This window comes from Meles meles, chromosome 13 (assembly GCF_922984935.1).
Source record: "Meles meles chromosome 13, mMelMel3.1 paternal haplotype, whole genome shotgun sequence".
Lineage (NCBI taxonomy): Eukaryota > Metazoa > Chordata > Mammalia > Carnivora > Mustelidae > Meles > Meles meles.
In genome coordinates, this window is record NC_060078.1 from 65,254,108 (window position 1) to 65,280,472 (window position 26,365).

Below are 26,365 nucleotides of genomic sequence, written 5' to 3' on the forward strand. Positions count from 1 at the left end.
TAAATTTAAAAGCTAGTGATGGTGTTTGTTAAGAGGTTCCCTGCAAACAAAGACCTGCTTCAGAGCTTTGGGTGAAGGATGAAACAAGTTATTTTTGGAAAACAGCCATACTCCCTTTCTACTACAGTACGGCTAATTTTCTAGTTATTTTGATAGCGTAGAGTTATACATTTTTATTTTACTTCACTAAATTTATTTTATTTATTTTTCTATATCATGAAACTCCAGCCCTCTTCCACTTTGCAGGACATGGGGAAGGAAAAGTGCAGAGGATTCTGTGGTGGAGTCCGTTAAACCCATCCGGGAAAAGAGAAAAGACTTAACAGCCAATTCACACCACACCCTCTATGTCCCCTGGGTGTGAATGGCTTAAAAATCTTGGAGATGCCATGCTCAATGGCCAGCACATCCAAAGGAGAAAGAGAAGGGTCATGGTGACCTGGTGTATATAAAACAAACTATCAAACAACAAGGAAAAAACAAAAAACAAAACCCTTCACACTGGCCCAGTAGCAATGTTCAAGAAGGACTCGAGGATGAGTAGTAAAGGAGTCAGCATCGGAGAGAGAAACTGTTCTAAGTCCTGAGGTGTTTTCTGACATAGCCAGATAACACCAGAAAAAGTGTATGGATCCGCATCTTATGCCTGAGGTTAGGGCAGAGAACGGTGGATAGGAACAGTGGGCCAGGTAGGTAGACAAATGGAACTTGAATGACTGGGCAGAGGGTCCGATGGGAGGGAGGCAGAAGGAAACACTTGCTAACAACGGTTCAGAGTAAGAAGGGGGCTCTGTGGAGAAGGATCCTCAGAAATGCTTCAAGGAAACCTGGTGCGCAAGCCTAGGCTTCACCGGTCCCCCGCACGGTGGGGCTTGTAAAGGTACACCGGAGGGGACAGAGTGTGCTTAAACAACACAGACTCCTGAGCCGGTCCTAGCTGGGTTGAAATTCCGTCACTGTAACTAATGAACACATAACATTAGTCAGGATTATTTAACCTCTCTGGGGTTTATTTTTTCCTATTTATCTTCTTATTTATTTCTCATCTAAAAATGGGAATGAAAACACCAGCAATGGGCACCACTTGTTGATGTTTTCCCATTAATCTTCTCCCTTCCTTTGAGAAAAGATCCCTAGTCTTTCCTAGGCCGGCGCCATTCCTAACTTTGTGTCCATGTGGTTTACTGGAATTGGATCTACCCCCAGGTCTAGATGTGAGCATGGTACCTTGTCAAGGTCTGTGAGACTTCATCCCAGGAGTTCTGCGGGAGCACCAAGCAAGGAAGTATTTTCTTTTCCACTGGAATAAATCTGGGAAAATATTTGCTGCTAGAGACTACCAGGAAGAAAGAGCCTGCCTGAGAGTGAGGGTAACATTGAGGAGGGTAGAGCTGACATATCAAGGTCTGATGAACTTAATGAGCCTCTGAACCGAGCAGAGTTTGGATAAAGTTGGACCTTTTGACTGTCTAGATCTATGAGGCAGTATCTCTTAAAAACAAACAAACAAAAATCTTTATTTTTCTTAAAATAGGTTGCATTTTTCTGTCACATATCTTGAGAAAGTTCTGATGACTTATTTATTTCAGCTCCTTTTGAAGACTGACTACAACAGCGTGTGCAAGGCACTTAGCATAGGGCTTGGCACACAGTACGTGCTCAGTTAATGGGATTTGTCAAAGATATGGAATGGGGAGTCATTCACATGGACTGGCATCGAATCACAGCAATGAATGGCAATATGTATCCATGCTCAGAAGCACTGAGTATGGACTGGCAAGTACTCCCGTACCTCTCTGCGGCAAAACACCACTGTCGCGTGCCCCAGAGGGACCGAACTGAAACAGGGCTAGCATTCTAGAATACAAAGTCTCATTGTTAAGTCAATTCTTAATTTTCTGTGTGAATTAGTCACAGAAAATATATAATCACCATTCAGCTGTCCCTGTTTCCAGCCAGCCCCCTATGTGTCAGAACAACATAATCAATAAGGTAAGTCTGAACCTATTTTTAATTAAGTGAAACAACTCTAAGATTGCCTTGTCTTTTGCATAGATAATAGATTGCTGAGTGGTACATAATGAAGACTGCCTCCCCTTGCCTTGTTCAAAAGTTGAAACAGATCCCAACAAGGCCACATTCAGCAACATCACATAGTGAATTTGGCTCTTGGCAGGACCTTCCCTTATTGAAGTATTTTGGATACCACTGATCATTCAACTCTATGCCCTCTTGTTCAAAGTCAAAGCAGCACCTTGGCTCTTCTCTGTTGAACTGTTAAACTAACAGTTATTATTGGGGGGTGCAAGTCAGAAAAAAAATGTTAAATATAGGGCTGCTTTTTACTACTGCAAGCAAGGGCCATGGGCCCAGACAGACCGAGTTTCAAAACTTGGCTCTATTACATATTGTGTGTGTTACGCTGGATAAAATACATCACTTTTCTATTTCATCAAAATGAGGATAAGAATCCCTACCTCACCATCGTGTTATAAGGATCAAATGACATAATTTATCATGTGCCCAGACCTTTCTAGTAACTTAAAACAAATCCCCATTTGGGGACTTTATCTTGCAGACACTCAGTTCTCCCATCTGTATTTTTTCCCTAATGAAAATCTCTTCTCCCTTTTGATAATAACAGAATCCTGTTTTTCTCTTTTTTAGCAATCCTCTCTCCTCTAACCTTGAACCATGCAGTTGGACTGGGACCCAACCCCACCCCCTATTTCAGGTCCCTGACCTACGTGAGTAATGTACCGCCTTCTATAGCCTTGACCACCAAGATTCAGTCCCTGGAAATATAAGGAAAGAGGCAGGCTGGTTTCATGGGGCTTCTAAACTGTTATAAATTAGACTGAAGCTGATAAGTCATCATTGCCACAAATGAGAAAACCAATCTGAGAATGAAGCCAATGGTGGGGGGGGGGGGGACAAAACTAATAGGTGTAGAAAGATCAGCCACTATGAAGAATATTATTACTATTAGTCCGTGGGCACTTAATCCAATTCTTAGGTGACAGGCATGTAACCAGTTCACGAGAAACATCTCATTTAATGAAGTAGGTACTAATTATCTTCACAGAGAAAAAACAACAACAACAACAAAAAAAAAAACAAGGCACAGAGGAATAAGTTCCCCGTGACCCCTTACTGAGTAAATGGCAAAGTTGGGACCCACACCTCAGTATCTTTGAGCCCCTTAACCTGTGGCTGTATCCCCAGTGTGATTGATTTCTGACATAATAAAGAACAAGACGGCTATCACAGTTAGTTAAATAAAAAGGACACCTACTCTATTAAGGGCAATATTGTACTAAGACATGTTTTACACGCTGCTATATATCCATGTAAATCTGCTTTTAAAACAATAGGAGCTCCTTGGAGGAAAGTTCCTATATATGTTAGTTATGGGAGTATGAACAGCAACTACTGTGATTACCTAAGAATAAGCTCTTGGGGCACCTGGGTGGCTCAGTGGGTTAAACCCTCTGCCTTCAGCTCAGGTCATGATCTCGGGGTCCTGGGATCGAGCCCTGCGTCGGGCTCTCTGCTCAGCGGGGAGCCTGCTTCCCTTCCTCTCTCTCTGCCTACTTGTGATCTCTGTCAAATAAATAAATAAAATCTTTAAAAAAAAAAAGAAGAAGCTCTTGTGTTCCAGAATTATCTTCCAACTGCCATCAACTACTTTCAGAGGTGGTACTGCTACTGCGGCCCACAATAGGGATTTCTCAGGTGGACCAGGTGACGAGGAAAAGATGACAAGAACTCATCTTCCTTTTTCTCTGTGGGAGGAAAAGACGACAAGAACTCATCTTCCTTTTTCTCCATGGGAAATGCTACGTTATTACCCAGAGGTACTTACACGAGAAAATTTATCACTAGCAAAGTTGCCCTCAGTCCTTTCCATACCCCCACAGCCGGGCTCCAAGCAAAAATGATTAAAGGGGGCCTCTTTTAATTAAGCTTGCTGAGTAATCCTAGATAGCCCCCGAGTTCCTGTGTAATTTGAAGCAATTGGTTTCCAGGAGCGAGTCTAATAAATACTGCTTTGACTGACACCTCAGCTGCCAGCCCCAGGAAGCTGCTCAGTCAGAAATACAGACCATGTGGCCAGAGATCAAGAGATTTTCATCAACTGTCACATGCACTGTGCAATTTACAAGGTCTCGTGCCTTCTCTGGAAAAACCAACAGAGCTTAAAGAACCCACGGGGGCCATCTGCCAGGCCCAGTTGGGGAAATACTCATGCAAGCAGTGCGGCCAAAAGAGCCTCAGGTTTTCTCTCCTCATCTGCCTGAATGGGCTGGGATTCCAGAGCTCAAAGTCCCCAGCCCAGAAGAAAAAAAAAAAAAAAAAAAAAGCCAAGAGGAAGGGGCAAGGAAGTCCACTGACTTAGCAGAGCATGGACCTTGGAGCCAAACTGCCTGCAATTGAATCCTGGTTCTGCTACTTTCTGGCTGTGTGACCTTGTGACCTTGGCTAAATTAGTTAACCTCTCCATGCCATAAGTTCCCCATCTGTGAAGGATGATAATGCAAGGCTCACTTCATTAAACTGTTAGGAGAATTAAACAGCTTACGTCTGAATGTGCTTATCACAATGTTAGGGCTTGAATGGAGAAGATGTGTCTCTCTGTTCCCAAAGGTAGAAGGAGGGGCATTATTTGTTTTACTTAACAGACAGATTAATCAGAACTCATCCACAATCATTTTTATAAAGATAATGATATTATGACATTTCATTATAAGGGCTTTGCTCATCAGGCTTTCAGATAAAAGACCCCTATTCAAAGAACAGATAAAAATGTATGCAATTAGGACCAGCCAAAGCAATGATAGGGTCTGTTCACCTCACAGTGCTGCGTGTAGATAAGACCTTTACTGCGCTAGAAAATATTGCCTACCGTGTAACCATCTACATAGAAAATATTCCCTTTTCGGTTCTTTCTTCTTGCCTATCTTTTTGGTCAACATTTTTCTTTATTTCTACTGGTAGGAACAAATGTCCTTCCAGTCCTTTTGTGAATGGCAACTTTGCTGGGTCCACAGGTAGCCACTTCAAGTCACTTCGGAATCAGGACTTAAGAGACCGGTCCCTTACAGTTTTTCACTGGCAAACTGTCAACTCCATTTTTAGGTTAAATTAGGTAGATGCCATTAGTTTGTTTTCATCCTTCATTTATTTATTTTCTGAAGCCTTTCTTTGCCCATATGGCACCAGGTAAAGACAGAATGAAAAACAAAAACAGAAACAAAAAACATAGGCCCTCTTTCCAAAACATGATCTTATACATGATAAAATTTTATATACGTATTTTATACTTTAGAGGCAAAACATACAGAGGTGCAAGGTGTCACGTGTATAAGCAACAGGATGAGTAAGAGAGGAGGAGAGGAAATGCTGACCGGAGAAGGGGGACTCCGTGACAGCTAGAGCGGAATTCCTGGAGAAGGCCGAGGCCAATGTGGACCCCGAGAGCAAGCCTCCAGCCACTGGTGAGCCAGAGCAGCAGTGGGAAAGAGGTGAACAGCTTCTGTGCACCAACATCCTTCTTTAGTTATAAACATCTCTTTCTGGTAGCGGGAAAATTAGGTATCATTCCATACAGAATTCTCTAGGTGTTATCTTTCAGCTCATTGTTTGCAAATGACTTGTCCTTCACTTTTTCAGGCAGTTTCATAAGCATTTTAAGAGATCCCTCTAATGCAGTTCCTCTGGTTTTCAGTTCCCACAGGGGTTTTTAGGGCAGGGTTTGAAAACGAGAAAGATGAAAATGCATTACCCTTAGAAGTGAGAGAATTGGTGTTGGTGTGGGGAGCTAGCAGGTGCCTGCAAGTCCAAAGGCTGATAAGAGGCAGTGTGATTTCAGGAAGAGTAAAGGAGAGACACCTTCCAGAGGTGCAGGGAGCCTGTTGGCCCCCCTAAAAGGTCATGGTTCCAATGATTCTGAATGATGTGGACATGAGATATTGAAACTCTTGTTTGAGTAGTTCTTACGGACTGTTTATACCAGCAGACATCTACAAATAACCTAAGCGTCCTTTCGGTGGGCAGATTAGGTCAGGTAGGGTGGAGTCATACCTTTTGGCAGAGGTTAGGTTATAAATTCAAAAGCAACTGATAGGTAAAGTCAAATTACCTCTAGTTTAAATGGGGAGGGGCGGGGATGGGAACAGGTGCTAAAGAAAAGGAAGAGTATTACTTTCTTTGCTTTCTTCTTTCTTTTGCTGCTTCTCTGTTGTTCTCCCCGCATGTGGACACAGCAAGTAGGCAGCCCTCGGTAATATCCTGTACTATCCTCTGAAACATCTTGCAATATCCTCTCCAATATCCTGGTCTTCACCAGGAACTGAATCTGCCGGCACCTTGACCTTGGATTTCCTGGCTCAAGAACCATGAGAAATAAATGTGTTGTTTAAGCTAACGACTCGATGGTGTTGTGTTACAGCAGGCAGGCACGCTAAGTATATATACATGTTTGGTAACTCATAGAACATCTATGGTAGGAGAAATAAGAAACTAAGAATGCTGGAGATCCAGGAGATGTGAAATTGGGAATGGGAGGATTATCCACTCTTATACTAAAAAGATCTACTTATTTACACTGAAAACACTTATCTCAACATGTAACATATGTGTGTGTAATGTTTTTAGTAATAAAAACCAGTATTAAAATGTTTCAAGTGCTTATTTCACAAGTCCCATCAAAATATAACAAAACAGCTGTTACAAAGCCCTGGACCTTCACTAATCTCAACGACCTATTTGGGGCTCATTGAGTCATCTGAGGCACAGCTTTAACATTCCCTTGAAATGTTGACCCTTCCAGTCTCACATCCTGCCCTACGGGGGTGTGGGCGTATCTCACGTGAGATCTGGGTGAGAAGAAGATTCCAGCGCTCCTTTACTAGGTAATCCCTTAATGGGCTACAACATAAAATGAGACTTACCAGTAGAACCTGTTAGGTACGACCCCTTCCTGGATAAGCTGCCACCTTCTCCCAAATTCAGCAGAGCTGTATAACTGTAGAGAAGAGAAATTATTTCGCACCTTGACCCCAGTACATTAAATACATAATATTAGTTCACTGGATCAATACTAATAACCACCACCACCACCACAGTAGTACCTGCTGTTTACTGAGCACTGCCATGTGCCAGGCGAATGAGCCTCATACCGTCTCTGCTCCTTACATACATTCTGCAAGGCGGGTGTTAATACCGCCACCTTAGAACTGAGAAAGCTGAAGTTCAGGAAGATTACGTCATTTGTCGGAGATCACGTGCCCCCCCAAACATGAGAATGAGCGGGGATGCGTGCCTGTTCCAGCTGGTGACAAAGTCAGCCATACTTATGCAGATCACTGCATAGATTACAAAGAAGGGCAAAATCCGATATGTGGCTCTTGACAACCAGGCAGTATCACCTTCACAAGATTCAGAAGTCAGTCAGGGGTGCTTCACGGAAGTGTGCAGAGTCAGCTGAGGCCCGAATGAATGGCAGCGTTCAAACTGACAGAAATGGGGCAGGTGTGACACAAGGAGCAACGTGGGTCAGGGCAGTGAGGTATACAAGGGCAAATACAAATAAGCCTGGCTTAGCTAGGTAAGAGTGGATGGGAATGGGGAGGGCAGCCTGGAACACGGCTTTAAGCGGCAAGTCGGGGAGACCAGAAGTGACCCTGCAGCCCAGAGGAGCCATGCTGGTCTCTTCCAGCCAGAGAACCTGCAGGCTATTCTGGCAACCCACGCGGACGACACTTTCACTGTGACCCAAGGGCTTCCCAGGCATTATTTCATTTAATCCATGAGCCATCCCTGTGATGGTATCGGAAGTTATTTTACAGATGGCTCCATAGCTGGTAAGAGTTCAAGGCCACGTGCTACACTGCTTCAGCACTCTCCAAGGCAAGGCAAAGAAGCAGTGCTCATGAGCCAGGGTCTAAGGCCCACATGCTCCACCCCCACCCCCAAACACAATTCTTCTCCTACTTCCTGCTCCGTATGTTGGCTCACTCCACACCTCTGCTGTTCTCCAATAATCTCTACAGCTCCATGGAAGCGTCCTTTGATGGCAGCCTGGAGACACCTGTTGCTCCTGGAATTCTGGTTCCCATGGACTACTGGCTACTGATTTGATAAATATCATTTGGAATATCTCCTTTCTACTATGTGCCTGGTCTGTAACCTACTGACACCCCAATCTTCCACCACTGCATTCGCCAAATCCCGCAGTGAATGGATAATGAGTCATATAATCCTGAGTACCATGATTGCCCAGCCTTGTCCTCTCCAGCTCCTGCACTCAGTGAAGGGTCAAATGACTCACCAAGTGACTCACCCAGGTTGCAGATGAACTGAGTGAGTCCAAGGGACAGGTCAGCTTGAGTGACTATATACCAGCCCTTGGAAGAGCGTCATATGATATTGTGTCCATTGGATCAAAACTCATTCTAAAGCCTCCCACTGCCCCCAAGGAAACAAATATGTGATTACTAAGCAAGCAGCTCCATTGGCTCCAACTACACAGTATTCGGGCATCCAGGCAAGGAGAATCTGTGGCTTCTTCTTTCAAGTCTTACTATTTTTTCTCTGCTCCATCATGACTGGGTACATTTTATGCTTGATTCCTTTCTAGGGTGCTAAAGAGAGATAGGGATGTAGTTCCCCTCACAGAGATAACAGGAGATGAGACAACACATTCCCTCTTAATTCTGAACCCAAGCAGTCGGAGTATGCATGTCCTGTTTCTGGTTCACCAGTATGTCCCAAACACTTGGCGTCCGAACACACAGACTTGCAGAACAATGGCAAGCACCTGTGTCTGGGAGGATCTGCCTCTCCCTCTCCCCTTGCTCTATCTTTTTTTTAAGCCCACAGTTGCCTTCTTCCCATGAGTTTAAAGTGAAATGAATGGGAAGTCATCAGAGAAGCAGAAAAATCATGGGAAAACTACAGGAACTAGGGGTGCCTGGGTGGCTCAGTTGTTGGGCATCTGCCTTTGGCTCAGGTCATGATCCCAGGATCCAGGGATCGAGCCCCACATCAGGCTCCATGCTCAGCTGGAAGCCTGCTTCTCCCTCTCCCACTCCCCCTGCTTGTGTTCCCTCTCTTGCTGTGTCTCTCTCAGTCAAATAAGTAAATGAAATCTTAAAAAGAAAAAAAAGAAAGAAACTATAGGACGTATAGGAAACAAACTGAGAATTGCTAGAAGGGACGTTAAGTGGAGGGACAGGGTAACTGGGTGATGGGCATTAAGGAGGACACATGAGGGGTGCCTGGGTGGCTCAGTGGTTTAAGCCGCTGCCTTCGGCTCAGGTCATGATCTCGGGGTCCTGGGATAGAGTCCCGCATTGGGCTTTCTGCTCAGCAGGGAGCCTGCTTCCTCCTCTCTCTCTCTGCCTGCCTCTCTGTCTACTTGTGATCTCTCTCTGTCAAATAAATAAATAAAATATTAAAAAAAAAAAAAGAAGAAGGACGCATGATGTGATGAGCACTGGGTGTTCTATGCAACTCATGAATTACTGAGCTTTACATCTGAAACTAATGATGTACTCTATGTTGGCTAATTGAATTTAAAAAAAAAAAGAAAAAAAGAGAATAGAGTGCACACTGTTGTGTGTGCCCATGTCTATATATAAATGTATGTTAATATTTCTATTAATATACAAAGACCTATGCAAATGTAACAATCAGGATGGCTTGAAATAATGACAATTCTGCGCATGAGGCTGGACTCACATATACCCTGAAAATCAAATATTAACTCTGAGGGCTCATACGGTGACACCAAGGGTTTGCCGTCCCTGCCTCCCACACAGAATTTGTCTTTGTGAGGAATTACCGGGTGCCGGCATCCGTGTGTGTTTTTTCCTCTATGTCTTTTTTAATTGATCCCCCAGGCTTGGATTCAGAATCTGTGGACCAGTCAGGTATGTCCCATGATATTTGTTTTTATCCTCTTCAAGGGGCCGCTTTGTTATTTGTGAGCACCCAGAGGCCCCTCAAGCAGTAGGTGTACCAGACAATCCAATAAACCAAGCCTCTCTCATTCAGCTCAGTTTTCTCTCTCGAGAGGAATCCTTTCGTGCTGCTGGACTCCCCTTCTCACGTTCTCATTCACACCTGAGCAGACTTCCTGTGATGTTTCTCCACTGATGCTCCCCACTCTGGCTGAGGTGGTTTTAAGACCTGCCTAACCCCAATGCCCGTCTTCTTTTTAGGCCCAGACCAAAATAGGCCTTTTCTATGAACCTTCTCCTACACACTAAAATTCCCTGTGGCCTCATTTCCATGGCTCCGCAGATGGTATCATGCTACAGGCCACAAATTTATATTTAATTTTCTTAGTAACCTTCCAAGAGAGCCATCTATGAATGCAAGGCAGAAATTCCTTCCTTTCTAGAAGTCGTTCTAAAATATCGGAGACCCCTCCCTGCCCCTTTGATGAGACTACGAAGCTTATAGGTGCTGGGAATCCTTTCCTTCTAGAAAATATCTAACACATAGTAGTTGGGCAAGGGGGAGAAAAGTGTCAATTTTGTACCATGCAAGTTCCCTAGTGATGAATCTATCTTGTAAAGTATCCAGGTTTCCCAGTGGGTGGACAAAGGTAACTTATCAGGGGAATAGATCTTATTTCCATGTAACCGTAATAGAAGCTTATACATAAAAACCAAACAAATGAACAAACCAGAACTATAAATATCAGTATATTGCATATTTACCCTTGGCCAAGCTGCTCTGTATACTCTATCTACTACTTCAAATATTTTCTCCCCATTGTCCAGCCTGGTATCCTACCTAAAGGAGACAACAACAACTCACAGCCACTCACATTAATGTGTTACTTAAACCTGCAGAGTCTGACAGCCAAGTTCTCTTCCACAAAGAAGAGAAAAGGATCAAAGCCTTTTACCCAATGACACTGTCTCAGCTGCCAGTGGAAGGCTGTTCTTGAAAAACGAGTCAACGTCCTTTAATAAAATTCATTGTGTTGGCAGTACCTAAATAAGATTTATTTCCCTCTCTGTCTGTCTCTGGCTCTAAGGTTTCTTTTGACTGTCAGAACACAGAACTGAGAACTATCATTACTATCTGTCACATCAGAGAAAGCAAAGCAGCTTTCTCCAGCAATGCTGAAGAAAGAGAGAGAGAGAGAAAGTGGGTGAGAGAGAGAGAGAGAGAGAAAGAGACCAGGGAGAGCAAGACAGAATATATGAATTAGTTTTTAGAAGGGCAAGAGCCATCAGCTAACCTCTATCATAAACCCCAAAACACCATTCTTGCAGGGTTTTTGGCTTTGTTTTGGTTGTGCTAACTCTGGTACAAAGAACCGGGGACATTTTTTTTGAAGGAGTGGAAATTTTAGAAAGGGAACAGGGAAAGGATTCCGGTTGACTAAGAATACAAGGCAGAAAGTCCTTCCTGTCTCAAATCATCCTAAACTACCCAAGACTGCTTCCCTGCCTTGGTAAATAGAACTTAATGAGCACAAACCCAATGCTCACCTAAGCTCAAGATCTACTGTCAGCCTCAGGGCCAGACCCTCCGCTCTGTCATTATGCTGGTGCGGGGCTGTCCTACTTCTCCCTCCTGCCAGGCTCCTCTCCTGAATGGTGTCTCTCCTCCTCCTCCTCTTCCTCCCTCCCTCTTTCCCTCTTTCTTTACTCATGCGTTTTGTTTTTTCTCTTTTAGACGTCCCTCACATTGGCTTGTTTTCTGGCCATCTGTCTTTGTCTGCTGTGAGAAGAGTGCAGGTAAAAATACAATTAATTGCAAAGGATGCAACGGTGAGGGTTAGTTAGTTAGTTAGTTAGAGGAGCTTTTCACCAGTGTTCCGCCATCTCTTTTGCCATCCTCAGGAGGCTGCGAGCTGCAAGCTGGATCAGGGGGTACAGGCTCGGAAGGAGGATAAAGAGGGACGCCACAGGCAGAAAAAATAGTTTGGAGGGCAAGGTGGGAAAGAGATTCACTGGCATAGGTCAGTATTCCTGATCTAGAGCAGACCAAGATAGGGTGAGAGAAGCAGGGGTATGGGAGCAGCTGTTGTCAATGTTCATTTTCCATCCTCTTATCATTCACATGGAGGTGGAAGCCCCAGCAGAGTAGCATCTTTCTTCGAAGAGAAATGCAACTTTCTTGTCTGATGCAAAAGCCTGTACCCATCACTGCCCCGGGGAAAGTCTTCTCAATATTTCTAAGTCATATCAACATAGCCCCTCTTTTCAAGGCAGACCGGTACACATTAGGGATTTTCTGCGACTAGGAAATTGGTGCAAGAACACAATTTGGTAAAAGGGAGGAGTGAGAACATGTTTTAAATCTTTGTTTGATGGAACTGAATGCTTTCCCCACGAAGCTCCTCATGGAGACTTTCCCAGGCAGGAGGCAGGTCCCTGGGTCTCCCCCACACAGACTCCCTAAGAGGCTTCCATGTTGGCAGAACACTTCCTGCCGTGGGCTCTTTTCAAGGCTGCCTGCTCACTCCCTTTTGCTTCTCTGCCCTTAACATTGTAGAGGCAGGAGGCCTGCAAATTGCACTTCCTGAGAAGGCTGACAGAAAACCCTGCCGGTTTTATTTTACTTGCCTCATCCTTATACTGCCCTGGGGATGGCCTCGGTACAAAGCACACATCTACCTCATGATTCTCCAGTTCTCACTGCTGTTACTGAATCCTTTTTAGGAAGAAAGAGATGGTACCTTGAGGACCTCAGATGAATTCCTAAAGCTAGGCCTAAGACACGGCAAACATCAGGCTCTGTCCTCCATCAGCTTCAATGGGAAGAGCATCCATCCACAGAAATCTATGGTCTTCAGAAATATGTTCTAATGCCCTGGTTCTACCACACAGGAGAAGGCCTGAACTCACTTTACAGGAAAAACACATCCTGTGGTACTCAAAATAATTTGATAAAACTTCACTACGTGCTAGCCTGAGTCTTCTTCCCAGCTGGTGGGTTCAGGGATAGAAGGTGAACCATGATGGCCATCACAGACCAGCTCTCCCATCCCCAACAGACAAAATTCCTCAAAGAAAAGACTAGCTCATCAGGGAGTATCCAGACAACCTAGAATAATAATGTGTAACATGTTGTTCAGGGTACTATGGTAGCCTATGTAGGAGAGAAAAAGGTGGGTTTCTGTCAGAGCTTTCAAGGTGGGCCTGGAGTGTAGTTAACATAACTGTGGACAAAATGTGTTCCAGAATGAATGGGTCATTCTGAGCAAATAAACAGAACAGCAAACCTGGGGTGGTGTTTTGTTCTTCTTTTGGGAACTACAAGAGACCCAGCTTGACTGGTTGCCTGCAGAGAAGTGAAATGGGAGCAGGGACTGTAAATAGAGCCTGGCTGTAGGCTGGACACATGCAATCCTAGTGAAACTCATGGGGACCTCAACAAGGTCAAAGGACAAGAGCACCGAGCTGGATATTCAGCCTTTGCTGATGAAAAGTGAGCAGGAACGATGACACATTGCTGGCTCCATCCGTCTCTCCTGTGGCTGGATTTATCAAATCTATCACTGGCCATTCCCCAGCTGTCACTGAAGTGTGTCACATGCCTCATAGTTGGGTTTGGCACTTTGAGGCAGGTTTGGGGCATTAGACATATGGAACTGAGGCTGTCGGGGAAGGAAGCATCAACATGTGACCAAGGGCCACACACACACAAAAATGTAAGATGAAATCTGGTCCTTAAAGATTATCTAATATAGGTGGAGAAATAAATACAAGATACATAAAATAATTGGAAGCTGAAATAGGGTTTATGTTACAAATCCCTCAATATCAATGAGTAACCCTCACTACCCATAGGATCCCATCATTATTTAAGTGCACAGATGAGAGAGCTCAACAGTTGTGAAACACAATAGGAATGTCATCAGAATTGTGCCTCGGAAAGATGGAAGCCTCAGGACCATGACAACAGAAGGGAGGAGAGAGAGCCCAGCTGGAAGGTGCCACACCACAGCAGGGAGAGATACCATTAAAAAATATAAACAAACAAAACAAAATTTAAAAAGAAAAGAAGAAAAATATCTGACCATAAGTGGGTCACTCGCCCATCACTCCTCCTGGGCGGGGGGCAATTTCACATGCAGAATCCACTCTATCACACCGAGGGGCGCAGGGTGCCTAGGAGCCAGTCATAGGTGCTTTCCCGCTGGCTCACCTGTTCCTCCAGCCCCTCACTTCCTCTCCCTTGTGATCTTCAAACAACAGTCCTCCCCCTGCTGTGAAATGAGCTCCAGAAATGGGGACCGCAGCATCTGTCAGAGGGAACAGTTCTCATGGTAGGTGGGATGGGAAAGAGATCATTACAGAAAAATAGGGAAAACAATGGCAATTAAAGAAAATTTAAAAATCACACTGGTTTTTTTCTAGGGAGGCAAAGGGTTTTGGTGTTGGTTTTTGGATCGATGGTGCAGGGAGGACGGAGTGGGAAGACATTCAAACTCAGGCTATATTATGGCTCTAGCAATCGCCTGACAGGCCACGTTAGGGAATTTTCTTTTTTTCTTTCTTTTTTTTTTTTTTTAAGATTTTTTATTTATTTATTTGACAGAGAGAGAGATCACAAGTAGACAGAGAGGCAGGCAGAGAGAGAAGAGGAAGCAGGCTCCCTGCGGAGCAGAGAGCCTGATGCGGGGCTCGATTCCAGGACCCTGAGATCATGACCAGAGCCGAAGGCAGCGGCTTAATCCACTGAGCCACCCAGGCGCCCCGGGAATTTTCTTAATTCTGTACAGCCTCAGGTTCCCCAAATGCTAAAGGGGCACAATAACATCTCTAATGTTTGCTCTAAGAATAAAGTTCAGCACTGGATGTGAAAGGCCTCGTAGAACACCTGCTACGGAGTGAAAGGTCAGGGCTAGTTCTCTCTCTCGCTCTCTCTCTCTTGCTCATTTCTGCTACAGATTATTGCCAGCAGCCTTCACTGACTGTCCTCAGACCCCAAGGAAGGGAGGAATGACAGGGAGAAGCAGATGAGACTGCCTTTTCTTCCAGACATCCTAAAAGCAAGGAAGGTCCTAGACAAGGCTTCCAGTTCTCAGCCTTTGAGGCTGAAAATTTTTTATCGTGGTCTTTCCTAGAGCAACTGACCCTGTTTGGCTTCGAATCTCATGTCCTGCTGTCCAGGGATATTTTCTCATCATGTCTGTAGTGGTGTCTGTAGTGGGATCAGCCAGGCAGGCAATGGAGTTAAGCAAGTCTGGAGAGCGAGGCCTTGAAGGTCTATATTGGTGCCTCTTCATTTAATAATATTTTATATTAAGAATATGCCTCAGTGGGGCATCTAGGTGGCTCAGTGGGTTAAGCCTCTGCCTTCAGCTCAGGTCATGATCTCAGGGTCCTGGGATCGAGCCCCACATCGGGCTCTCTGCTCGGCAGGGAGCCTGCTTCTCTCTGCCCCCGCCCCTCTGCCTACCTGTCTGCCAACTTGTGATCTCCGTCTCTGTCAAATAAATACATATTTTTTTTTTTAAGAATATACCTCAGTAAAGGAACCTGGCAATTTTAGGAGGGTACATGACTTCTGGATTTTCTTCTTCTTGCCAGCTATGTGATCTTGGCCTCTGGGTCCCTTGGGGCAATGACTGTGCCATCAGTAATTTGTACTCCTGATAGGAGATTGGACAAGATAACATTTTTTTTTTAATATGAAAACCATAGAGTCGTAAACTCACAAAATGTGTCTACTCGCAAGGCCAAGCCTTTCTCCTCCCAAAATCACTCCCTTTCTTGGCAACATCATTGCTTGCAACTGCTCTTGTCACGGAAGAATGTGGGAAATCCTAGTATTACTAGATTTCTAAAGGGCCCCCATTAGAGGCAGGTCTTTCCGGGTACCCCATGAGCCTTTTAAGGAAAGAGATCCATCTTCTCTTATAAGATCCAATGCCCTTCAAACTTTTCCAGACTGGTGCTGTGATTAAGGACATATCATAATCCATTCAGATAAGAACTGGTAGACAGAACAGATCAAATGAGCAGGCTAAGGAGTTGTAGAAGCTAAAATGTAACTATCTACATTTCAAAGCTTAAAGAGCTACCAAATAGCATAATTGTGCCTGTCCCAACTTTAATCCCACTGACTCCTTCTAAATGTCCATTTTCCTTATTCTTCCAGCCCACTGCACTCAAATGGTTAGGAACAGGTAGAGCAAAGTGTTCCAGGTTGCAAGTGAAAAATAATAATACAACCTGGTTAGACAGGTATCTAAGAGGAACAGAGGTCTCCCTTGTTTACCTATGATGGCATTTCAGCTTAAGAATTTGTTTTATAAACAAGCATTGGGATGACATGGGATGACATTTAGCAAGCTCCCCGGTTTCCACTCTAATTGCCAGTTTTGTACTTGGATACTGAAGTTATTTACATATTCATGAGATTAGAAATCAGCTCTGACATTGAAAAATTCAAGTACATGGAATTCCTACCAAATCAGCATGGAATATAATACTCAACATATTTCTTATAAATAACTGAGTGCCTTTGTACTTAATGTAGTGCCTTGGGGAAACATGACAGTATTGGGTAGATATCAGTTTCCTAAGTGTTTGTGCTTGTGCAGAAATTATTTGAATATCCGCAGGGGGCTGAATTTCAAGGATCTATTTCTCTTTTATTTCAATCTTGCCCTTTTGACGTTAGGGGGCTGCTGGGTCTATTAAAAAACAAATAGAGCTACTGTGAAGACAAATGCTTTAATATTTAATGGCTTACTGTTATTATAATCAATATTTTCTGAGTACCGTGTATTGGGTTTTCCTTGCTCCATTCATTCTGGCTTCACGGTAACTTTTAGTGACCGATCACTAAGAGGGCATGCGACTTTGACTAAGGCATCTATGACTTCAGGTACTGGGAAGACACGACTGATAAGCAAGACAGCCTTGTGTCTAAACCCAGCTACGCCACACCAGGTCAGCTATCTCTCAGGCCTGTAAATAATGCATCAGCTTGCATCTCCACGAAGCTGGCTCTGTACCAGGCTCTGTTAAGTGTTTCATGTACATCATGTCAGCATCCTCACACAGTCTTGTTGGAGAACCAGTAAAGGTCAATGAAATGTCGGCGGTCCCCCAGCCATTGGCAGGGCCTGACAGAGTAGAGAGCTCATGCTCTTACCTGGTTTCTGGACTGTCTAGTACTGGTGAGAAACCAGTATGACTGAGTTTTGGAAAATGCTGACATTTATTCCTTTTTCAAGAAATCATAATTTCCCATGGAATTCTCAGCATCCAAAGCCACTGTGATCAGCAATGGCTTTCTGTGAGGGACCAGTCAGGAGAAGTACAAAGATTAAAAAGGAATGGAAGGAAGTAGTTGTTGCTGTTATTGTTTTTCCTAAGAATGGATATGAAACTAAAAGTATTTTTTTTTAATTTACTTTTATGCAAGTTACTAAAATTCTATGGTATGCTATCAAACACACGGGCAGTATAATTTACCTTTTCTATCAGTACATCATTTTAACTCAAAGTCCGTCTTCACTCATACAGAGAATGCTGGCTGATAATATTTAGAGTTTCAACTATTTTCTTTTAAAGAATTTATTTATTTATGTGAGAGAGAGAGCGCGAGCATGAACAGGAGAGAGGGGCAAAGGGAGAGAGACAAGCAGACTTCCTGCTGAGCGGGGAGCTGATGTTAGGTTTGATCCCAGGATCCTGAGAACAAGACCTGACCCGAAGGCAGACACTTAATAGACTGAGCCACCAAGGCACCCCAGAGTTTCAGCTATTTGTAGAAAGAGACTCCTTATCAAAACGTGTTCTCCACCTTGGAAGCCATGTTTTGGTTTTGTGTGTGTCTTACACACATACATAAATACCAAAATACTAAAGGTGGGGCAAACATGCAAGCCTTAGGATTTCTTATTTCTCTCATAAACTGTGATGTGGAATACAGAGGAATCAAGCAGGTCCCCATGTGATAGGCTTTGTACTGCCGAATCACAGAGCTCCAAAATAAGTGGAACAATATAAATTGCAGAGTATCCCACAACTGCCACAAAGCGTGGGGTGGTCCACCAAACGGTCTTAAAGGTTTTGTCTTCCCTCCATGGGACTGATCACTCCACTTAGATGCACTTTTTAAATTCACAAAACAATTTAACATCTCCTAAAATAAAACTGATAGGGAGATCCATGAACAGGAGAAAAACAAAGACGATGGGAAAGACAGAGGGACCGAAAAAATGACTGGGGACCCGTGTAAGACAGCAGATGAGGTTTCTTTGCCCTGCACAGTTTCCTCTTTTAAATTTCTGAGTTAGGGGGCGCCTGGGTGGCTCAGTGGGTTAAAGCCTCTGCCTTCGGCTCGGGTCATGATCCCAGGGTCCTGGGATTGAGCCCCACATCAGGCTCTCTGCTCAGCAGGGAGCCTGCTTCCTCCTCTCTCTCTGCCTGCCTCTCTGCCTACTTCTGATCTCTGTCTGTCAAATAAATAAATAAATAAATCTTAAAAAAAAAATAAATTTCTGAGTTAGTTATAAATACTTAAAAATAAGAAAATATCCCATTTCACACGAAGCAGGATTCCTTCTCTTGAAAAGCCGCGAAGGTCTGGTGACACTGGGCCAGCCACCCTCGGTTCCAAGAGCAGCTGAGCTTCCTGACACCTCCCCACCCCCGCCCTTCTGAGTGTCTCACCAGCACCTGCTTTCCGCTTTCGCACAGCTCAGACCCAGCCACTTTGTTCAGTTCGATTTCTTGCTTGGGGGAATGGGAATTGCATTCATGGCCTCGATGGACTTGGACAGTCACAGGCATGATGAGAGGAAGTACTTGCACAGGACCAGAGAAAAGGGGTCAGGGGCAGCGGGCCCCCGCTGGCAGAGCTTCACCAGCCTGGGTAAGCAGAGCGAGGGGGCCTCTCCTCCCGAGCTGCTCAGGACTGTTCATGTCCCTTTCCAAACCCTACAGACCCTCACCTTTATAAATCGATCCTGTGGAGCGACCCCTAAGGGAGAGGCCATGAGTCCAGGGCCCCCCACGGTGGCCTGCAAAACGGAGGTATATGCATATTCTTACACTTTTCTCCCATTTTTTTCTTTCAGTCACATCTGCGTTTTGTTTTCTCTCATTTCAAATGTTTCCCAACACATCATGTTTAGTGAGGTGTTTAAGGCAGACTGAGAGATGCCGTTGGAGGCAATGTTTTATAGCACAGTTTGTACACTAGTTTATTGCCAAATTAAAATAAAGATGTAATCTGGCAGGCTCAGCCTGCTGCTAAGCCTTCCTTGGGTGGTTTCCTGCACTGAGGCAAGAAAGTGAGAGGAAACTAGCAATGAAGTGAAGAACTCTCTCTCTCTCTCTGTTTTCCAGTACCTGCTCGATTTCCAAATGCGAAAAAACAAAAAGGCGGTACAGGATGTTTGCTCTCCCTACTGCTTAATTAAAGGAATAAAAATAAACAAAGGAAAGCACAATTTGGGTGCTTCTACACTAAATGCCATGGATTCTTCATAGTGTCCACAGTGACCGATTGCTGTTCTGTAAGAATTCTAAGCAATGTGACTTTATGGGATCAGTATCGCCCTGTCCATTTGACGTAAAATTTCCATAAGGTCTATAATGTTTATTTTTCTGGAAATTCCAAGGCTTTCCAAAGGCATATCCTCACGCAGACCTGTTAGAAGCCCAGGAGGCTACTGTTATCGCAATACCGCAGAAGGCCCCAGACAAAGGCTACCTAAGTAGTACTTCTTTAGAACTTCAGAGGGATTAGGGTTCCTAACCTCCCTTCCCCTTCAAGAAAGCTTTTTACCTCTTGGCAACTGCCTAGGCATTTCATACCACTGACAGGTTTCTCTCAGGGGGGAAAAAAAATCCTGATTTTATGAATTTTGAGGCCATTTGTCCATATGCATTTCTCCTTGATTAAAAGGTGTTGATGTTGCTGTTGTTGTTTTTTAAATCTGATTTGCTGTGCAACTGATGGCCAGTAAAACTATATCTTGGGCCAGAAAGGACAATCTGCTCAGCAAAACTCTTTGAGTCCTTTAAAATGCTCACATCAAAAAGCCTCCACTGGATACGGAGGCCTTCAAGATGAAATGCAGGCCGCGCAGAGCAGAACACCGCAGCCCATATGGGCTCCATCCCGCAAGCCAGAGACCCAGACTCTGTCCTCGGGGCCTTAAAAAAGTCTCCTGAAATGAGGGAGAGAAAAAGCCATGGCAGGGAAATAAGGGGAAAGTACAGTTGGCCAAAGTGGGAGAGTCTGTGCAAAAGAGGGCATGAATGCCTGAGGAGATGGGGGGGGGGGGCACCAGGAAAGAGGGAGGAGGGGAGGTTTCTGTTCCCAGGTGAGGCTGAAGGAGCTGTCACCTCAAAAAGACTCTTTCTAAGAGACAGCACCTTGTGCTTGGGGATTCTGTTCACCGTGCATCGGCACAGAAAAGCATCCAGCAGAGCAAGTCCTCGCGCTGAGGCGAGATCCGAGCTGGGAATTCTGCCACAGCAGCAAGAGCAGCTGTCACAGAAAAACTGATGAGCAATCCTTCCACGAAAGAATAAAAGTTCCCTTTTCCTGGGCAAATCTAGTAGCGGGCCTGCTGGCACCAGCGCAGGGCCCTCCTCCTTGCTCACTGCGGCATCTCATCCGCGATGAACGCTCCAGGATTCATGGGTCATTGCCAGCGATTATTTCCCTCTCACTGACCCACCTGAGTGGCCCCAGACCCTCTCGACTTGACTTCCAGCCAAGTCACCCGAAGGCGGCAGCCCGTTCTCCTCCCAGCAAAAGCCCCGGTCCGCATTCTATGATTCAAGCCCTGAGGCAGGGAGTACTCTAGCCCCTACTCGTATTAGAAGGTTATCCACAATTTTTTTCCAGGATGATTCCCCCTTCATTCTTTCCTGGAAAAACAGAGAGTTCAACACAAAGGCAGGTTTCTGCCTCTCTACTAATCTCGAGATGTCACAATCAAGAATGAGAACCTTATCAAATGTCAGGTAAGCCTTCATTCCATTCATTGAACGTTGGCATATGATGCCAACAAGTGGTATTTCCCTTTAGGAAAATTCACTAACTTCTCAGATCTGGTGTTTGTTAGCTATACATACCAGAAGGACTGTCAAGGCTTCTTCCAGCTCTACAATGACAGAATTTGTTGGGTCCATGGTCACAGAAGATACTTTTTGGTCCAGAACAGGACTACGGTGATATCACCCTAATTGGTCTTCTTGCTTTTGACCTCCTATAACCACAGTTCATCCTAAAATTGCTACCAGGTACAACTTCGTAATCTATACCTCTGAACACACTATTCCACTAACCAAAATTTTCACAAGGCTCCTAATTATGAAAACAAGATTTATTCTGCTTTGCGGTCAAATAGTCAAAACGGTAAAAAAACAATCAATATCAGATTCCACAAATGTACATAATTAACTTTATAAAATTTCAGTTTCATCCAAATGGACACATTCCCAACCGTGTAGACATGGTTTTTCTAACTTTATATTATTGTTTCTGACATTCCTCTTGTGTGAAGTACGACCCTCCAAACAGAAATATAACATATATTCCTCAAGGTCAAGGTGAAATCATTTCATAAGATCTCCATCTCTTGAACTTCGGGCTGACAATTTCATAGACTGCATCCAGCTACTTCAACTGGGTTTCTATTAGGTGTGAATGAAGGCACTGACTCTTGGCCTCTGTTAGACTACTGGTGAACTCATGTGCATTTATCTTCTCTTCCCACATGGACTGAATGCTCCTTGATAAAGCTATTTGAGACCAACACTGAACCATGATGAGCACCTAAACCAGACGTGGGGCCTAATGTGTTGTTGTTTTTTTCAATCTCATTGGATGCACACCTGCAAGTATGCTGATCCATGCAAACGTTTTTTAAGCCAACACCAAGTACTGTGCACCAAGTTCCACAGCTGGGTTGGGGCCCCAACTCAGATGTCCTCACTCCTCCACGGTTATCCACGTGGCCATGGTGATTGTGGGGGGCACTGTTGGAAGTGCGAAGGCATAAAGGGTTCTGTTTCTGGGCATTTCCTCCAGCACAACTGTTTTCACTTTAGGCAGGTGAATCTGGCCCTCACTGCATCTCTGGCATCAGAAGGAAAGTTAACCAACTGCCAAAGAAAATACAAAAGACTGGTGGATTAAATGACTCCTACTCTCTCTGTTCTGAGCTGCTCAGCCTCGCCTCTGGTAACTGCACCATCTTGGACCAGATGCACGGTGGCCTGACTCCAGGAATGGAATTGTACATTCTGTAAAAGGGTAGGCAAGCCGCTTAGTGGTGGTTTTTTTTTTTAACTAATTGTAAATCTTTTCTATTTTGGGGCTCAATGTGCATTTTATTTGGTGGTAAGGGCAGCATGAATAAAATTCCAATCCTGAGAATTTTAATTTGCTTCCTCCAAAATGCCCATGCCAGGAGAGACGTTGGAAAGTTGCTTCCAACATTCCCCTCCTCCACACCTATGTATTACCAATAGAAAAGAAAAAACAAAAACAAAACAAAACCCTTGAGTACCCTCCTCACTCATAGACGTCCAGTATTTCTTTAAATATATGTAATTTCTAGTACAAGGTTCCTATAAAAATAATCTGCAAGATAACCTCACTGAATCACGTACTTCACAAAGGGCATTCCACTTTTGTACCTATTTTCTGGTTGGCTTTTATGGCTAGAGTCTGTTATTTGCCTGTGAATTTTTTATTTAATTATATTACTGTTGCTAGCCTTATATTCTACCTGAAAATGTTAAGTTTTTCTAAAAACAGGAGCTAAAGGTGTTTTATAGTGTATCTGTAGTATAGAGTATGTAATATATTTTATAGTATGTATCCCATAAAACACATAAACATATCTCATACACACACACACGCACGCACCCATGGACAGCCTCATTCAGCACTTTCTTACAAAGTAGACTTCTCCTTCAATGCAATCACCAAAAGCAGACAAATCCTGACATTCCTTGACTCTGAATAATATTATCTACGGACATTATTATTGCTTCTCTGGCCATTTCTCTCACTGTTTTGGCAAATCTTCGCCTTTTCAGGGTTGTCCTTCCCTATAAGGCTTTGAGAAAAGCTATGAGCCCTTTATCCAGAAAAACAGTCATATCTCCACATGCACAAAACAGTCTCAAATTCCAAAGGGGTTGGGAACTCTTCAGGCCCGTCGCATCTAGGTTAAGAACTGCTTCTCCACCATGTCTTCCTGAGTGTCAGGCTCTTGCCTTACATGCTGTTTCAGATGTAGACACAGCTCAAGCGAGCATCCTGAAATCCTCCCTGCTGCCCCAGACCCCCTGGCTCAGAGTTCAGGCTACTGCCCCAAACCAAAGCCACCACCGAGAAGAAACGCAGAGACAATTAGCTAGCAGCCTGTTCCCTGGAAAACCGTGGGCTATTGTCTCCAACAAGGTAATTGCGCTTACCTTCTGGTCTTGGCTGTATGCCAGAATCCAGTCCTCCTGCTTGGGGTGGAAAAGCAAGCTTTGGATGTAGAAGTTCAGCCGGTACTTTTGATAGGTGGCCCCTTCGTCGGAGCTGATGAGTAAGCTGCTCTCGATCTCCGGGTCTGTGAGTAACATAATCTGTGGCCAGGAATTGTGGGGGAGAGAAAACAACAAAAAGTTAAGCTTACAAATTTACAAAACTTAGCAACAAGTTAAAATTTTATAAAGAGAGGAAAAAAGAACAAAGAACGTTTGGTCAATCAAGGACCTTGACTCTACGGGTTTGTTCTCCTGGACCAATGCCATGAAACTATTAGAAAAAAAAAAACAAAAAACAAAACAAAAAACAAAAAAATCCTCAAAGAGGCAGACAAGGTGTAAGGAAGGAAGAAGACACAGAGGGTGCATTTTAGTTTGTTCTATGGGGTTCCTTGCTTTTTTTTCCCCCATGGTTATTTCCTTCATCTAAAGTATGTTCCACTCTTTCTCTAACCTCGTCCCTCTTTCCTATTGTGCCTTGTCTACTTTCCATTTGGGGGACATAAAAGAGCAAGACTTGTCATAGTCTGTTGTGGTTAAGGTGGAAAGAAACATAGCATGGGCTCCCCTGGTTTTTTTTCTCTTACCATAAGCCCTCTTGTTCACATCAACACTAGCCCTGTAGGTCATCCTACCTTTAGTCTGATTTCCTGAGTCTTGACTCAAAGGCTGGCCATTCTAAAGCCTTCTCTGGAAATTGTATAAGGCCAACTCTGTCACCTTTTAACCTATCTCATAATTTCCTTTTTTATTTTGCTTATCAGCTCCATACTCTCTACTAGTACATTAATTCCATGAGAATAGGAATATTGGATATTTCTCTTTTTCTGCCCCACAGGTATATTCCCAGCAGCTAGAGTAATACCCAGCATATTTTATAGACTCCATAAATATTTTCCAAATGAGTAATGAGTAAGTAAATAAATGAAGAGTTTTCGGAGTCGTCACATGGAAGTAGAAACACACACAGAGCGCTCTGAGCAGGCATGAATGGAAGTGCTGTGGAAGAGACCTGGGCGTCCTGCTCGGTCTTGAGCCTACTGACGAGAGAATTCGCTTTACATGTGGACACGTTCACAGCTTCAGATGCTCGGTACTTTCTTTTCTTTTCTTTTTCTTTCTTTAAAAGATATTATTTATTTATTTGACAGAGAGAGAGATCAGAAGCAGGCAGAGAGGCAGGCAGAGAGAGAGGGGGAAGCAGGCTCCCTGCTGAGCAGAGAGCCGGATGTGAGGCTCGATCCCAGGACCCTAAGATCATGACCTAAGCCGAAGGCAGAGCCTTAACCCACTGAGCCACCCAGGCGTCCCTGCTCTATACTTTCTTGTTAGGACGGCTGACCACAGCCAGAGCGGTGGGGACCAGCCACAAAAGACCAACGATGGAGGAGCAGCCCTGAACACCGCTTTTTATTCTCTCATCGTATGCCTATAGGAATGTGTGATAAAGTACCTCATTCCCGACTCTCCACAGGTCTGCTCTCCGTCAGTCAGAGTGCGCACCTAATATCTCCAGACAGGAGGCCTTAATGCTGCCCACGGACTTCTTCCCTGGTGACTTATTAATTGGCACTTTCTGAGCTTGGTTCGGAGAAGCATGAAAGATGTGCTTCATGTGTGGCCGTATGAAGAGAAATCACTGCAGCCCGGGGTGTAAAGCTTCCCGGCTAGGGATGCGGCAGCTCCAGGAAAAGAGAGGGGAAGGGGAAAAAAAAAATACTAGAGCCACGTCAGAAAAGATCCGCTTGCCAGACAAACACACAGAGCTTTCTCCGGCCTTGGGAGACCATCGTATTAAAACCTCAAGAACAGTTCGTGTCAGTGTTGAGAGCGGTGTCCTGTCAGCGCAAATGGCACCTGAAGAGCGCACGCCAGACGCACGCGGACTGAACTGTGTTTATGTAACCCAGGATGCATTCCAGGTTCCTTGCCATTCCTTCAACCTGCCCCTTCGTGAGGAGGAGAGAGGGACGCGGTGGAGCGAGCGCAATCCTGCCTGTCAGCCGCCCGCAGGACGAGACCAAAAGCACACAGGCAACTGGAGACTAATTGCCTCGCTCCATGTTCCAGCGAGGCCACTGTCTACCAACCAAAAATTGTGACAAAGTTATGTAGGTGTCTCCGTCCCTTCACTAACCAGACAGTGTCCGCTCATCAGCTGGCTGAGACGGGACCAGGTCACGTACGAAGACAAACTCACGTCCCTTCATTAAAGTCTAGCGGGTGCATTCAGCAAGGACATTCGGATGGCTCCTAATTTCCCAAGAATACTTCCAGGTGATTTCATATTTATTAGCATATGAAAGCTGTCATTTTCTAAACAACAAATAAGTCATCAAGTGATCACATCGGTTTGTGTCTCCAACCACAGTTAATAATAATATATAACAACCTCTTGGCACTATGGCGAGAAAGTCATTTCCACAATAATATGAAGTGGTTCGATTTTATAGGGCATTCTTGTCTCAGGCAAGGTGATTTTTTTTCCCCTCCTCTGATTTTTCTGGTTCCCTGTTAACCAAAATATGTTTTCCTTTCTTCCCATGAGCACAGCTTTCACCACCTGCTTCTCCTGGCATCTACTTCATCAAAATAAAAACAGTAGGTCCCCCGAATAGCCTCAAATCAGGCTGGTTTGATTTGGTTTTCACGTGTCATCTACAATATTTTTGATACTCGTCTGTGCTCTAAGTCAGCAGACTATATGAGATCGTCTGCTTCCAGATAATACTAGATAAGGGAAGGCAGAATAACACAAATATTTTCACACATATGGATACTTAATATTGAATAAACAAAATTCACGGCTCCCTTTGTTTTTATTCTGAGTGCTGAAAATATGTAGACCAAAATCTCACCTTCCC

General features: G+C 44.3%; 1 protein-coding gene across 7 annotated transcripts in view; it reads right to left on the reverse strand.

Moving 5' to 3' along the window:
- SORCS1 (sortilin related VPS10 domain containing receptor 1) overlaps positions 1-26,365 on the reverse strand; it is a 513,368-nt gene that overhangs the window by 156,170 nt on the left and 330,833 nt on the right. For all 7 annotated transcript variants that reach the window (XM_046027660.1, XM_046027661.1, XM_046027664.1 and 4 more), the window contains 2 exons: positions 23,442-23,600; positions 6,954-7,027 (listed from right to left, as the gene is read on the reverse strand). In XM_046027660.1, coding sequence (XP_045883616.1) covers positions 6,954-7,027; positions 23,442-23,600 — 233 coding nt within the window. The remainder of the gene's footprint in view (positions 1-6,953; positions 7,028-23,441; positions 23,601-26,365) is intronic.